General features: G+C 34.0%; 2 protein-coding genes across 2 annotated transcripts; one reads left to right on the top strand and one right to left on the bottom strand.

Moving 5' to 3' along the window:
• The first annotated feature begins 6792 nt into the window (after window positions 1-6792).
• On the top strand, window positions 6793-11312 carry LOC105803887 (uncharacterized). Its single transcript, XM_012636308.2, has 10 exons — window positions 6793-6886; window positions 6994-7079; window positions 7185-7286; window positions 7485-7530; window positions 7674-7749; window positions 8359-8722; window positions 8993-9242; window positions 9569-9811; window positions 9935-10054; window positions 10451-11312. The coding sequence occupies exons 2-10, from the start codon at window positions 7008-7010 to the stop codon at window positions 10897-10899; spliced, it is 1722 nt and encodes a 573-aa protein (XP_012491762.1). The 5' UTR covers window positions 6793-6886; window positions 6994-7007; the 3' UTR covers window positions 10900-11312.
• A 1527-nt stretch (window positions 11313-12839) lies between these two features.
• Window positions 12840-14588, bottom strand: LOC105803888 (LOB domain-containing protein 36). Its single transcript, XM_012636311.2, has 2 exons — window positions 14236-14588; window positions 12840-13948 (listed from the first exon to the last, which is right to left on the bottom strand). The coding sequence occupies exon 2, from the start codon at window positions 13922-13924 to the stop codon at window positions 13001-13003; it is 924 nt and encodes a 307-aa protein (XP_012491765.1). The 5' UTR covers window positions 13925-13948; window positions 14236-14588; the 3' UTR covers window positions 12840-13000.
• Window positions 14589-14888: the final 300 nt, after the last annotated feature.

The following is a 14888-nucleotide window of genomic DNA, read 5'->3' as shown; positions in this document are numbered from 1 at the left end:
TTAATTGTTAGTTTTTGTACATAAGGATTAAAGTGAATAAATTATGAAATTTATGTGAAATTTATGTAATAATAGATATTAAAGGGTCCCTAAGGGATGTAATTGAAACCTTTTCTCAAAGCGAATCTCAAAATTGGAAGATATTGTTATTTCGGTTTCAAAGACTAAATTGAATCAAATGTAAAACTTAAGGGGGATTTGAAAATGGAATTAATAGGTTAATGTATGTAACACCCCTCACCTGATTCAGTCGCCAGACCTGAGTTATAGGATGTTACGACAGTCAACGGAACAATTACATACAAATCTTAATTTAAAAATTTCAAATAAACATGTAATTATTACACATATCATGCATCACAAACAAAACTAGGTTTAAATCAAGCTTATGAAAGCTCAAAAATTTACCTGGGAACAAACAGGAATCAAATTGCAACAGTTTCAAAAGATAAAGGCACTCATGTAAAACAGGGGTCACACGGCTGTGTATTCAGACAGTGTAACTCTCTGAAGCTATGTGGATCAAATTGTAAAAATTGCATCAAAAGTCACATGGCCATGTAACAAATTGTGACCATGTGAAATCTAAATGACCCAAATCTATAGCACTTACATGGGCGTGTGGCCAACCTGTGTGGCAATGGGAATCGTGTGCTTCTAATTCTTCCTATTAACCAGTAGACACACGGCCGTATGGACAAGCCGTGTTGTGCAAAATATGTCATTAATGCCTACTTCATACCAAACTAAATCAATAGCCTATTTGATGACCCAATGCACATTTAAACCAACTCAAAACCTACATAAACTTAATAGAAAACATTCCAATTTATCACATTCTAAACACATTCAAGCATCATACCAATATGCCTCAAATAGCACCAACACATAGCATAGTTATAAAGGCATTACTTGTCACTCAAATAAGTTGATACCATTCTATGCCATTCAAACATGTACTTAAACTTATGTTACTATCACCTATTAGTATCAAAACCATCTTACCCCAATGCCATTATGCACACATTAAACCTCATATAAAAGCATTCAAACCCAACATCATTCTTTGCTCAAACTCATGAACACACTAAGCACACACACATATAATTCAGTATTTTACTCATATCATGTAAAGATTCAAAACAAACATTATAAACATAGATCATTTCATCATTTTCTAAAATAAACACTTAATCATATTTAACCTAGACACATGCCACATAATCGGTTCAAGAACAATCTGAAAGTCTACCGAGTTTGAAGCTAGATAGTGTGAGCTTTGGAGTGGTCCGACAGACATGTTCCGCAAAAATGCCAACTACAGACACAAAAAAATGAAATAGAGTAATCATTATGAATGCTTAGTAAATTCATAGGAACTAAAATAGTAAACTCGCCTCAATTACTATTAATATAACAAATTAGCTACTATACAACTTTCTTGTTTCTGCATTTGACAACAATAAGGTGAGATCATCATAAGCAAGTCTCAAAGCAATTCAGTTTATATAGTGCCATTCAACTCAATTCAATTTCATTTAAATTCAACTCAATTCAATTTCATTTAATCATTTAATCAGTATCATCAAATATTTATATACTTGATTACATTATTCAATCATCATATAACATATCAATTGAACACACATATTATCATTTCAGGTCATATGACATTTTCAATTTATATAATTCAATCTAAATCAATACTATTCCATCAAAACCTTTGATCAAAAACAACATTTACATCATTCCAATTTCAAATAACCAATTCCAATCACAATATACAATATCAAATAAATCAGTTTCTTTTAACTTTAATCATTTAGCCTCATGAACTATAATAAACAAATACAGATACACGAGAAACCACCAAAAGAACACTTGATTGCTCAAATAAGCTATATCACCCATATGCACACCTGGGCACTGAGTGCCAAGCCTGTAGGCTACACATCCCTCCAAAAACACACCTGAATCTCCATAGAGATAAACTCGGTAATCCATAACAAATGTTGGATTCCGGTACAATCAATGAATTTCCCGTACATTTATATCACATATCATATAAATCTCGTATAGTGTGCGGATAGCCCTATTGGCATGCCACTTGTATCCTATCCTATGTTCATCAAGGCTCAGTACACATATCAAAACAACTCTTTACAATTCAGTCTTTTTTTCCCACATTTTGTACCAATTTGTAAACAAATTAAAATACATTCAAATATTAAAATTTCATAGTTCAACCACAAACATTACATAAATATACATAACTATATCGTATGAACTTACTGAGTAAGATTAGAGACATTTGAAGTGCTAAGGACTAATTTGTAATTTTTCATTTTCCTCGATTATCTACTGGTTGATTCAATTCTTGATTTATACGGTAATTCATTTCAAAATATTAGTGCAAATTACCTTATAGCCTCTTATTCAAGTCATATGACAACTTAATTTCATTTTATATAGTTTCCTAAAGTTTCACATTTTACTCAATTTAGTCCCTAAAATCGAAACAATTATAACTTTCACATTTAAGCTTCGTTTTTCAATCCATTGTCAATTTAATCCTTTTAAAACCCTCTAGAATTCATAATTACATAAATTTCATGATAATTTTGAAATAATTACATTTTAGTCCCTAAACTCAAAACTAACAAATTTCACTTTACAAATTAGTCCTATATCACATTTAAGGTTTCAACCATTTAACACTAGAAGTTCCAAAAATCATCAATAACAACATTTCAAAACTTTAACAGTTTTACAATTTAATACCCGGGTTAGCTAAATCAAGCTACAACGATCTCAAAAATATAAAATTTATGAAAAACGAGCTTCAATTGGCGTACCATGCATGAATGGAAAGCTTGGCCAAATTCCTTCCCTTCAACAATGGTGGTTTTAGTGAAAAGAAAAGAAATATGAAGAAGATGACCACTTTGGTCATGTTTTAATATTTAGTAATTTAATTGAAATTTTAACATATAATTAATTAAGATGACCACTTTGGTCATGTTTTAATATTTAGTAATTTAATTAAAATTTTAACATATAATTTCACCTTAACCAATCACCCACCATCCACTATTATTAAAATTTGGATAATTACACTTTTAAATCCTATTCAATTACCTTTTTAACCTTTTATTAAATAAAACTATATAACGATTAACTTTTACAATTTTTACGATTTAGTCCTTATACCTTAATTAACCACTAAATCAGCAAAATTAATTATAAAAATCTAATTCATTTATAAAATAACTTCATAAATATTTAATAAAAATATTTACTATCTCGATTTAAGATAATGAGGTCCCAATACCTCATTTTCCAAAACCACTGACTTTAAGGTCAATACACTTGTACTTTAACTAACTTTTCGATTAACAAAATTACTAAGCCATAGTTCAATATATTATTAAATTATACTCATAAATATTAAATAATAATATTTACGAACTAGGACATTGAAAACGGGGTTCCAAAACTGCATTTTTGGTCCAAAAAAAAATCGGGCTATTACAATACATATCATGGAATGATATAACAATGTTTGGTATTGGTGAATTGTTTAGATCAAGAATTGAATCAAACCGGGGATAATCGGGGAAAAGCTAAATTATTGAATAGTCCTTGAAGATTCAACTTGTTTTCTATTTTTTCCAGGTAAGTTCATATGATATTTATAACTTAGATTATATGTATTTGAATTATATATATGTATGCTTGATTTAAAATTGAATTGTTTGTGAATTGGTACAAAATGGTCAGAATTTGACTAAACTGAAAAGTGATTATTATATGTTTAATAGATCCCTGTGTGAACTTAGTAAAGGTTATAATACGATTAGCATACCAATAGGGTTTTCTGTGCGCTTGTACGAGATTGGTTATAAATGATACCGAGATCCAACATTTGTTGCAAACTCGAAGATACATGTGACACAAGTTTAGCCTGGACTAGTAACTTGATGTCGTTTTAAAGGTTTAGCCCGAAAGAGTAACCTGACATGTACATTTTCAACTTAGACAAGCAACATGATGTGTCATTAAAAAGGTTTAACCTAGATTGGTAACATGACACGAATATACTTAGCTCGGACGAGCAATTGGTGTGACATAGATACATGTATATCTGATTTCATATTCTAGGGTTCATTGGGCGAAACGGATTACATGAATTGAGATAAAATGATCTTGATATTCATTTGTGAAATGTTAAATTTGAACTTGAACAAGGTATTGAATAAATGATATTAGCATGTATGCAATTGTTTCATTCATGATTGGATAAGTTTTGAACTAGTTAATCTAAATGACATGAATAGACATGATATGCGATTATAACATTATTTGTTTTATTTACAAGTTAAAACTCACATTATTGATATGTGGTTTGCCATGTCTAGCCAACTATCCCAAGCTTAGTAACTTATTGTGCTTAATTGAAAGCTAAAGTAAGCTTTTGTTTAATGCCTATGAACTTACTTAGTATTCTATATGCTTACCTAGTTTGTTTTCCTTTTTCCTTGTAGATCGTCACCTTGCGGAACACATAAAGTCGAATCATTTTGAAGCTCACACCTATTATCAAATTGGTAGCTTTTTGATCACTTGAGTTTTGGGACTGTGGTACATATAGGGATTAGAGGCTAAGAAAGTGGTCACTCTCTTGATCATTTGGTATGTTTGATATTTGTGGCAAATATTGAGTTGTTGAAAAGTTGGTATGTACCAAATGGTGTATGAATTAACTAATGTTTGCCATTAGATATGCTAAAAGTTGAGTATTAAAGAACTGGTAAGCTGAATGAATAGATGTGCATATATGCTTAAGTGCTTGAAATGGAAATGAAATGGCATGATTCTATATGACTTGGCTTAGGTAAAGATTGATAATTGAATGGTTTGGTTGGTTTATTTGGAATGGTATTTGATGGAATGTATGGAAATAAATAATTGGTAATAGATTGAAGCTATGTTAACATGGTTGAATGGAAATAGTTAAATGACTTGTTTTGGTATGAAATGTTATGCGTTTTGATATGTGTTAGGTATGTTTTGAATCAATTGAAATTGGTAACTGTTGAACATGTTGATAGGTATGTTTGGAAGCTTTGAAATAGGTATCAAATGGTTCATTTTAACTAAATATAGGGTCTTCGTCCTGACGTGTAATTTTCTCGTTGCAACGTCGGTCAATAGTGAATCACGTCGTGACGTCAAGTAGCCTGAGGTCACAACGTGACATACTGTTTTGGCGACGTCACAGCGTGGAGGAGGTGACATCATGACGTCGGCCTTAAACTTTCTAAACTTTGCAATTTGGTCTTATTTCAAGTCTGGGTTGACAAAAGAGTTTTCGTAAGCTCGAATAAGACTAGATTTTGATTGTTTAACCATAACTAAATGTGTTTGACATTGAATTGCAAGTGCGTATGAATATTTTACTGTAAATTTACTGTTGTTTCTCCAATAACGAATATAACATTCTGTAGCTCGGACCCAGTGATCGGGTCGGGCGAGAAGTGTTACACAAATCTTCCAAATTATTGGAAATTTTTTCTTCATTCGTTTCTCTTTAATTAAATTTGATAGAAAATTTTCACCTTGTTTAAAAAAGACAACAAGAACTTGGAATCAAACAAGCTATAACAATAGATGAAGTGTTGAAAAAAAAATGAAGGAAAAGGAAAATTTAGTTGAAATATTTGTAGTTATTGGGTTTTCTTTTGAATGAGAGAAAGTTGAGAATGTTTTTTTAGGGTAAAGGAAAAAGGGTGTTTATAGCTTTTTTAGAAGGTGTATTTTTTTACTTTTAAGAAAATGGTTTAATTGATTTAGAGTCCCTTAACTTTAACAGTTGATTTTCTTTGAAAAAAATACCATGTGGCAGTATATAATTAATCCACATGGCAACTAGAGGTGTCCATAGGTCGGACCGAGCCGACCCAACCAAAATTTTAGGCCCGTTTGCTAAGCCCGGCTCAAAAAATAGGCTTAAAATTGTCCAAGTCCAGCCCGAATAAAAATGTTGAAACCTGGGCTTGACCCGCCCATATTAATTTTTTACATTATTTTTTATAATTTTAAAAAATATAATACATAAAAAATACTAAAAACATTAAAATAAACATTTCCCAACAAATTGAAAATAAAGTAAAAAAACAATATGTACACTTAAAATAACATCAAGATAGGTGAAACTTAACAAGCAAATGCCTCTAAAATAGTAACAAAATTAACAATAAAACAAAATTTATACAATATCCAAACAATAACAACAAAATAGTAGAATATAGTAGTGAAATGGTAGCTAAATAGTGAAAAAAAACAAGAAAATAGCAAAAAAAGGGAAAAAAACCAGCAAGAACAGTAAAAAAAGTAGCAGTATTTTTTGTATATTCGGGCTGGGACGGGCTTAGGCCAAAAAAACCTTACCTAAGGCCCTGCCCGTTTTCTAAATGGGCCTCATTTTTTTGCCCAAGCTCATTTTTTAGGCCTATATTTTTACCCAAACCTTCTTACTTTTCGAGTGGGCCTTCGGGTCGGGCCAGGTGGCCTGGCCCATGGACAGGTCTAATGGTAACTCTTGTCAGTAATTGACATCGTTAGAAAGAGATACTAGATTGGTAGATAGAAATTAAATTCAGGTATCACATTGGACATTTTGAAAATAAAAATACCACATTAAAAATTTTGTTAAAGTAAAGGGGATTTTTTGTCATTATCCCAAAAGTAAATAAATAAGCCTTTAGAAATTAGAATAAGAATTCGCTAGTATCTTAAAACGCCCGCACTATTGAAACGGCGCGAAACGTGTTCCGAGCGAGCTCGTTCTTTCTTTCTCTCCATTGCTGCAAACCCTAGATCACTGGTAAGCATCTAAAATTCCCTCCTCTATCTAATTCGAATTGTTTATCTCTGAAAATACTTTCTAGCAAATTAAGGTACCCACTCGACTTAAAAATATCATTCTTTTAGGTAAATAAATAATCATGAGAGAAATTGTTACTGTCCAAGTTGGAAGTTTCGCTAACTTCATCGGTTCTCACTTCTGGAACTTCCAGGTTCAGTTTATCTTTACTTATTTCCTTTCTTTTAATTTGATTATATTTCTTTTTCAGCTTGTTGAATTGCTTTTTTCTTTTTTATTTCCTTAACTAAAAATGAAGGATGAAATGCTTGGCTTAGCCGCGGATCCTTATGGTGATCCAGCCTTCAAAACTCAGAGTCTAAACATGGATGTTATCTACCGTACGGGTGAAACGCATCAGGTGCAACTTTTACCAATTGCTTCTGATATTATTATTGCCTAAGACAAATCTATTTTCATACCGTAAATGATTCACCATATTGTCTTAAAATTTGTTTTATTATTGCAAGGCTTATATGAATTTAGTTTTAGAATGCTTTGGAGTAGTTAATTGGTTGTTGCTATTTCTATAGTTATTTAAGATGCTGTATATATGCAGGGAACTACTACTTATACTCCTCGTCTTCTCTCTATCGACTTCCAAGGTGCTTAATTTTTAACTTGCAAAGTTGATTTTTCTATCCTATATCTGGTTCCTTTTCTTTCAACTAGATTGCATGAACAGTGATGTTGATTTGTATATCCTTAATTTATATTCTACTGATGGGAGCTTTATAATACATCGCAGGATCCCTTGGATCAGTGAGTTCAAAGGGGACGTTGTATAGCGAGGGTTCTAATGAACCATCTGAAGTTGTTACTTGGTGAGAGCTTCCTTCTCAACTAATTGCGTCGGTGTTTTTGGTGTACATTTTTATTTTGTTTTCTGTTGGCCTTTGTGTATTACCCCTTAAAAAAAATAGCATACAAAAGTAACTGTAATAAGTATGTTGCTTTTGCCTTTTTCAGTGACATGTAGATGGTTGAGTGTCAGAGTTCAATATCTGGCACAAGCTGGTTTTTTATCGACAATTCTTGTTCTAAGTAAAATATTTACTGTTTTTCTCTATGAAGAATGCTTTCCTTGCAATGTAACAAACATAATGTTGTTTCAACCTCATTTTTACTAATATGAGTAGTGTTCTCTTTTAATCATAAAAAGAGCTGCATCTGATTTTGATTACTCACTACTTATGAGAAATGCTTATGATTAAGACTTTAAGTCTTAGAACTCTTACAAATATGTTGTAATGAGTCTGAAGCGGCTCCTGTTTTATTGCAGCACTTTATATCACAAGCTTGTAATGAATTACATAAAGTTCACAGTTGTATGTCTTCTGAATTTCGGGACTATGTGCTTTACCCTTGTGTGAGCTTTGAGTGCATAAGATTTCTACGTGCACTAACTTGATCCTCTTTGAAAGAATATGCAGGGCAGGACATGTTTCTACTCATGCATCTGAACCACAAAAGAAGAATTTATTCTTGCAAAGTTTGTATCAGGAAGAGCAGGATGCTCCTTTGACAAATGGTATCAATGGTGAGGCTAAGGATTCTCAACATGAAATTCAGGATACAGATATAGTCAACTGTTTAGATGAAGGAGTCCAATTTTGGACAGACTTCTCGAAAGTCCATTATCATCCTCAGAGTTTGTACGAAGTAAATGGATTGTGGATGGATGCTAAACAATTTGACAATTATGGAATTGGGCGGGATGTCTTCATGGAGAATTTACGAGGAGAAGAAATATGTGATAAGCTTCGTTTCTTCATAGAAGAGTGTGATCATATCCAGGTAAAACTTTGACCTATGGTATGATTCTTTCCAGAAATCTTTTGCAGGACAACATTTAAGACATTTTGTTGTCAACTGAATATGGATGACGGGGTCTTGTTAATGAACTTTTCTAGAGGTTTTAACATAACGATGTGTAGGATAATATGGTTTGGAAAGCCCTCGTCATTTCCCTTTCATTTTAACCTTGTGCACCTCTTAAACATCATTTATATTCAGATTTAATGTTGCTGGTTTAATTTGTTTGTCAATCATTGGTGATGTCTACAGGGCTTTCAATTCATTGTTGATGACTCAGGAGGTTTCTCCCCTTTAGCTGCTGATTTTCTGGAAAGTGTTTCTGATGAATATACGAACACTCCAGTGTTGTTATATGCTGTTAGGGGTCCTAGTTCTCATATGAGCCTGAGTAGCAGGAAGCAGACAGTTGTAAGAGATCTTCATGATGCAGTATCTTTCTCAAGATTATCATCTTTCTGTAAAATGATTGTGCCTGTTGGTTTGCCCTCATTGAGCAGGAGTAAGTCAAATTATGATTTTGGCTGTCTTCTATCATTTTTGTATTTGCTTCATACGGTTGTACATGGTCTCAAATTGGATGTCCTTTAGAACCTTGATCCTCATAATATATCAAGGATTTTCTGAGTACATATGTGCATATTGTTTTCTTTCTGATCATATAGCATACCTTATAATGTTCAGCTGTCAGCTGAACCATATTCTGTCAAAACACGTAAGTCACTTGTTAATTTGGTTATGCTGATAGCATGACACACTTCAATAAAATTATCCTGGCCCTGATCTTAACTAATATGGACTAAAGATTCTGCTCACCTAATTTTGAAGGTAAAACTTCAACTTTCCTCAAGATTAAAGATGAGAATCCTTACCACTGCAGTGCTGTGTATGCTGCGGCGCTACACTCTACAAGTCTCCCATTCCGCATGGAGCCACTTGGTGCTACTGCAGATTTATCTGATGTATCTGGTGCTGTGGATGTTAATGGGTTTGTACAAATGCTAGCTGGACAATCTAGGCAGAATATGGTGGCCATTCTGGATGCTGCAATGCCAGGCCCCTGTTTGTCAGGCATGTTGTGAATGCCTCTCTCAACCTATGATATGAATTGCTTTTCACTTGCTCCTTTTTAGTAAAATCAATTAGGTATTGCTTAAGAAAACTGAGTTGATTGTTCCAAATTCTGAAATCCAGGGAAACAAGACAAGCAATCCTTGCTTGGGAATTTGCATCCATTGACTCCCGAGGTTGCAGAGGATGTGGATGATCTGCAGGCTGTGGAATCAATGATCGTGCATGGAGCAATTGGGTCAGGTACCATTTAGGATTTGTGCATATTTTCAGATTAAGATATTTTTATTATAAATAATTCTCTTATTAAAGTCTTCTTAATATGCTCAGAAGCATTAGGCACATTACCACGAACTTTTTGAAAACTCTTGCTCATTAAATGCTTTTCCACTTGAATTAAGCTTACACATTTGACAGTCGGTAAGGAAACCTTGCAGAAGCCGGAAGGTGCAAATATAATACCTTAGCAGGATATGTATTTTAGTGACAAATCATTTCTTGGTATAGATAATAAATTAAAAGCATCCATTGGCGGTGAGGGTTATGTCTGTGTATGAAATATTGATTTTTATCTGAAAATTTCCCACTCTGATGTGGCATTGTCAACTCTGATAACTGAGATTATTTGTATTATTGCAGGAGGTCATCGCTTATCAGTTTCTGAAGTTAAGAATGCAATCCATGGTGTATATGAATGTGCAACCACAAGGCCAATGTTCTGCCATCTATCAGCGGCTCGTTGCCCTCTCCCAATTCCTTTGCCATTCCCTTCAATCTTTGGTAATCTTGTCGGCCAGCATGGTGAGCTGCTGGGAAGCCCAATCTTAGGTTCTTCATCAAGAGGGTCACTTGATGTTCATTCTATCCCCATGGCTGCTAGAATTCGATCCAGCCGTGCTATCATGCCATTTTTGGAGAACAGATTGGCTAATCTTCGTAAATTTGGTATTGAGCGAGGATGTCCCGGGACAGAGTTGCTTAGAAGTTGGGGATTTGGAAAGGATGAACTGGAAGATATGGGTGAGACCTTGTCTAAAATGGTTAGGACAGTTGACCCTTATTCCGATATATCATCCGATTCTGACTAAGATCGTCGTGGATGAGAAGATGACGTACATTTTTCCTGTTTTATGTTGTCTCTGATCAGTTCACCTGCATAGTGTTTGGGTTAAAATTATTCCTCACAAATCGATTAATCTGGAAAGAGAGAATTTTGCTGGACTTGTGATGGAAAAAGGGATACTTGTATGGGTGGTAATGAAGGAGATTATTTGCTTGTCACTTGCCAGTAAAATTAAGAGAGAAAAAAATGGAATTGGTTCATAAATTTTCAATTGGTTGCTGCCTACGTAATTTTATGCACCGATTACTGATAGAGTGGCGGAGAAGCATATACTTTTCGCTGCTAGATGTCAGCAATTGATTTTTTCCCCCCTGGATTAATATATCCGTAACCTTCAGAAATGTTTCCTCTAATATAAACTTTACAAATATTCAAATCTGCGTCATTTATTGTCATTATTATTTTATTTTATTTTTGTTTTCAATGGTAACCGAAATTATAAAAAGAAATATTCTTTCATTTTGTCCCAATTGTAAAGTCTGAAATGAAGAGGCTACTTACATGACCTTTCACATCTCAGGCCATTTCTGCTTGGTTTAGCATGCTATAAGTCTATAAGGGCAGGCAGGATCCTCTTGTCTTTATTATTTCAGTTTTAAACCTTTCTGTCTGTGTTGACATCAGATGGCATTGGCATATCGCCTTTCCTTAAACTAACAAACATAGACACCCAAGCTAACCTGTCAATTTTATGGCACTTGTACTCTCTCCTATTTTATACCTTTCCATCTCTGTTAATTTATATATTCTCGTTTTTAAAATTATATATATTTACACATTTTAAAATAAAATACTAATATCAATTTAAGATATTACTCATGCATTACTTGTTTTATTTTTTTAATTTATTTGATTATGAATTATTAAATGTTTATAGTTTTTTTTTTTGTAAATAATTATAAAAAAAAAGTTGTTTAATCCCCTATATATGAGTGCGGTGGGAAGAAAACGCCAACAATGGCCAATTGCCCGTATTTTGTATTCGAACTTTTAATTTTTAAGTTCTTTCATGTTATTAGTAGGCCGGGTAATAAGGTTACCAATAAGATCAACTACATAGGCTAAGACCTGGTTTAGTGCGAATTCCCCTCAGGGAACTCCATCATTTTGTTATTGCGAATGCGGCCTTTCCTTTCAAATAAAGACAAAAAAATACAAGCTCCATGCCCGGCCGCCATAGAGAAACTACATCAAAACATTTCCTATTGTATTTGTGATAACTTATTATAAGACAAGAAGATGTACCCCAATGGGTGCCCTATTAGGGTTGGAAATTTCAACCCCACTCAACTCATACCCACCGGTTCTATAAATGAAACCTAAACACGACTCTTTCAGCAGCATTACTAATAAATACCACTGCATTCTAATTTTTATGTACATATATATATTTATGAAAATGGAGTAGGACAAGAGGTCAATGTATTGATCTACCAACAGCACCAAATCCCCAGAAAACCAACTCTCTATCTACCTCCTTTAATTTCTCTAATTCATTCATTCATGCATGCATGCTTATTACAAAAATCTAGTGTTACTTTTTTAAAAGTTTAATCAAAGCCAAAAAGCTAACAACTAACTGTTCACTCATTTGACTGTTTTCATGGTAGCAGAATTTTCCTCATCATTTTATCCAATATTTGTAGAAAAGGAAATAAAATTTTAGAAAAATGAGAATTTTCTTGCAATATTCCATCATATGAGGCTTCTGCTACTTTGATCAAATTATACCTATCTCTCAACTGTGAATAAACAGACATATATATTTCGTTTTATACAGTCGAGAAGAGTAATTCAAGCTCAATTTCCCCCATTTACGACATACATTGCACAAAAAACTATCTAACACCCTTTCCTTCATTAATGCAAAGCTTATCTTGTTTTCAGTAAAAAAAAAAAAAAACATGAAAAAACTATTAATATTTATATTAGAAATACTTTACCTTGAATCAAATTTTGGTTTCATCAAAACGCGGAGAGGCAGGCACTCAAGCTGCAAAAGTAAAACAAAGAACAAAAAAACAAAAATATTTTTTTTTTTTGTTGGGGGGTGGGGGTTGTGTTATTCAACAAGAAGGACCAATACTCCTACCCTCCTCGCTTCCCGACATTTGCGGTTGATTTTGCTGTGATTGTGGATGTTCTTGGGGTTGACCTTCTTGTGTTTGAAGCAGAAGGTGTGGTTGAAGTGAATGGCTTCCATGTTGTTGCTGTGGTTGTGTTTGAATCTGATAAGGGTTATCAAAACTCCCTAAAGCCAAAGAGGATGACATGGAAGATCCGGGTGTTATCTGATTGAAACCAGTTGCAGTAACTGAACCACCCCCTTCAAACCCTCCTCCATTAAACCTCACAATCTCATGCTGTTGCTGACCCTGTTGATGCTGATGCTGATGTTCATATCCCCTGAACATTTCTTGTTGTTCCCTTGCCGCCACCGCCGCCACCAGTTGCTGTTGCGCCTCGAAAATCTGAGCCTGCTGTTGTGGTGGTTCCCTAATCACCAACTGTCCCCCATGGGAAGCCGAAGCAGCGGCGGCCGTAGGAATCCCCATCATGGGCATCATATTGTGTTGCATCACGGCTGAAGAAGCGTTCCCAACATGTTGTTGCAAAAAAACATGCGGTTGTAAGATAGGGAGCATTGCTTGAGGGCCAATGTAAGTGGCGAGTTCTTTCTTGGCGTTGTTAAGATCGTGTTGCATTTGTTTGAGCTTGTGTTGCAAGATGGAGATGAGGCCGACGCAGCCGTAGACGGGGTCACGGAGACGAGCCTCGGCCTCGTAGGCTAAGGAGTTGACAGCATCCTCGCGTTGAGATGCGTTGAGTTCGTTCAAAAGCTTGGCGACATTGCTGGCACCGAACACTTTGTGGACGTTGGCGAATTTCTGGGGATTGTCAGGTGGGAAGTAAGGCGCAAAGACGCATTCTTGGGTGCATTTTCTACGAAGAAACTTGCACGCTGCGCAAGGTGAGTTTGACGATGACATCTTTTTTTTTGTCTTATTCTTCAACTGAAACCATCAAATGAACTCAGATCATCAATGTTCCGCAAGATCTTAAAAACACCCAAAAATATTTAAAAAGCCATCTACACGAGATTTAATACACAAGTATTAAAAGTGTATTGAAATGAGAGTTGGATTCAAGGAAGGTTCTTCATTTCCATAATCAAGGTAAAATAATATATAAATTTTATATACTATCAAGAACATTAAACCCCCTCCCCCCCTCCCCCCCCCCCATAAAAAAAAAAGAAAGAAAGAAAAACTCCTATTTTTGGATGATTGAAAAAGCTTACCCTTTGGTAAACAAGAGAAACCAACAAAAGTAGGCAGGCAGTTTTCTAAGAACAAATCGCATATTTGCAAGACCGATCCTTCATCTTCGAAAACATGGAGATCAAAACCTTAAAACGAGAAGCAAATCATGTGGTGGTTTCTGGGCAAATCTTCATTTCTCCAAAATGATCAAACGGGTTCTCTTCTCTCACTGTGTCATTGGAAAATCAAAGAGAACAAAAATAGATGGTCAAACAGAACTTTAACCTAATCCTAAAGACTAGAGCAAACAGAGAATCGTTTTCAAAATCAAAATCTTAGGTTTCTAATTTTTGGTATGTTCCAAAATTTTGATAAATATAAATAAGTAAATGAGAATAAATTTATTATCATCAGTATCACCTTAAAAAGGTTGCTTCTTCCTCTGAGCAAAAATTAAATGCGTCTCTGAGTTACCTCTTTGTCCCTGCCTTCTCTGCCTTTATTTCCCAAATTACCCTTTTCTTGCATGTACTTTTAGTTTTATAGATAATTAAAATGGAAACATTATTATGAGAAAATTACAATTAATTAGCAGATGAGGAAAATAATTAGTTATGATTTAATTTTATGGATCAATCTCAACTGCACTAATTATAGGTAAATTTTCTTTTACATTTTACAAATATAAATA

Source organism: Gossypium raimondii, chromosome 11 (assembly GCF_025698545.1).
Source record: "Gossypium raimondii isolate GPD5lz chromosome 11, ASM2569854v1, whole genome shotgun sequence".
NCBI lineage: Eukaryota > Viridiplantae > Streptophyta > Magnoliopsida > Malvales > Malvaceae > Gossypium > Gossypium raimondii.
The sequence above is the reverse complement of the archived record's forward strand: the minus strand, read 5'-3'. Positions and strand labels throughout refer to the sequence as shown.

Excerpts from the sequence above, each read along its gene's own strand:
- LOC105803887 (XM_012636308.2), top strand. The coding sequence starts at position 7,008 with ATGAGAGAAATTGTTACTGTCCAAGTTGGAAGTTTCGCTAACTTCATC. Across the intron at positions 7,531-7,673 it reads TCTCTCTATCGACTTCCAAG|GATCCCTTGGATCAGTGAGT; the intron begins GTGCTTAATTTT and ends AATACATCGCAG. Across the intron at positions 10,055-10,450 it reads GCATGGAGCAATTGGGTCAG|GAGGTCATCGCTTATCAGTT; the intron begins GTACCATTTAGG and ends GTATTATTGCAG.
- LOC105803888 (XM_012636311.2), bottom strand. The coding sequence starts at position 13,924 with ATGTCATCGTCAAACTCACCTTGCGCAGCGTGCAAGTTTCTTCGTAGA.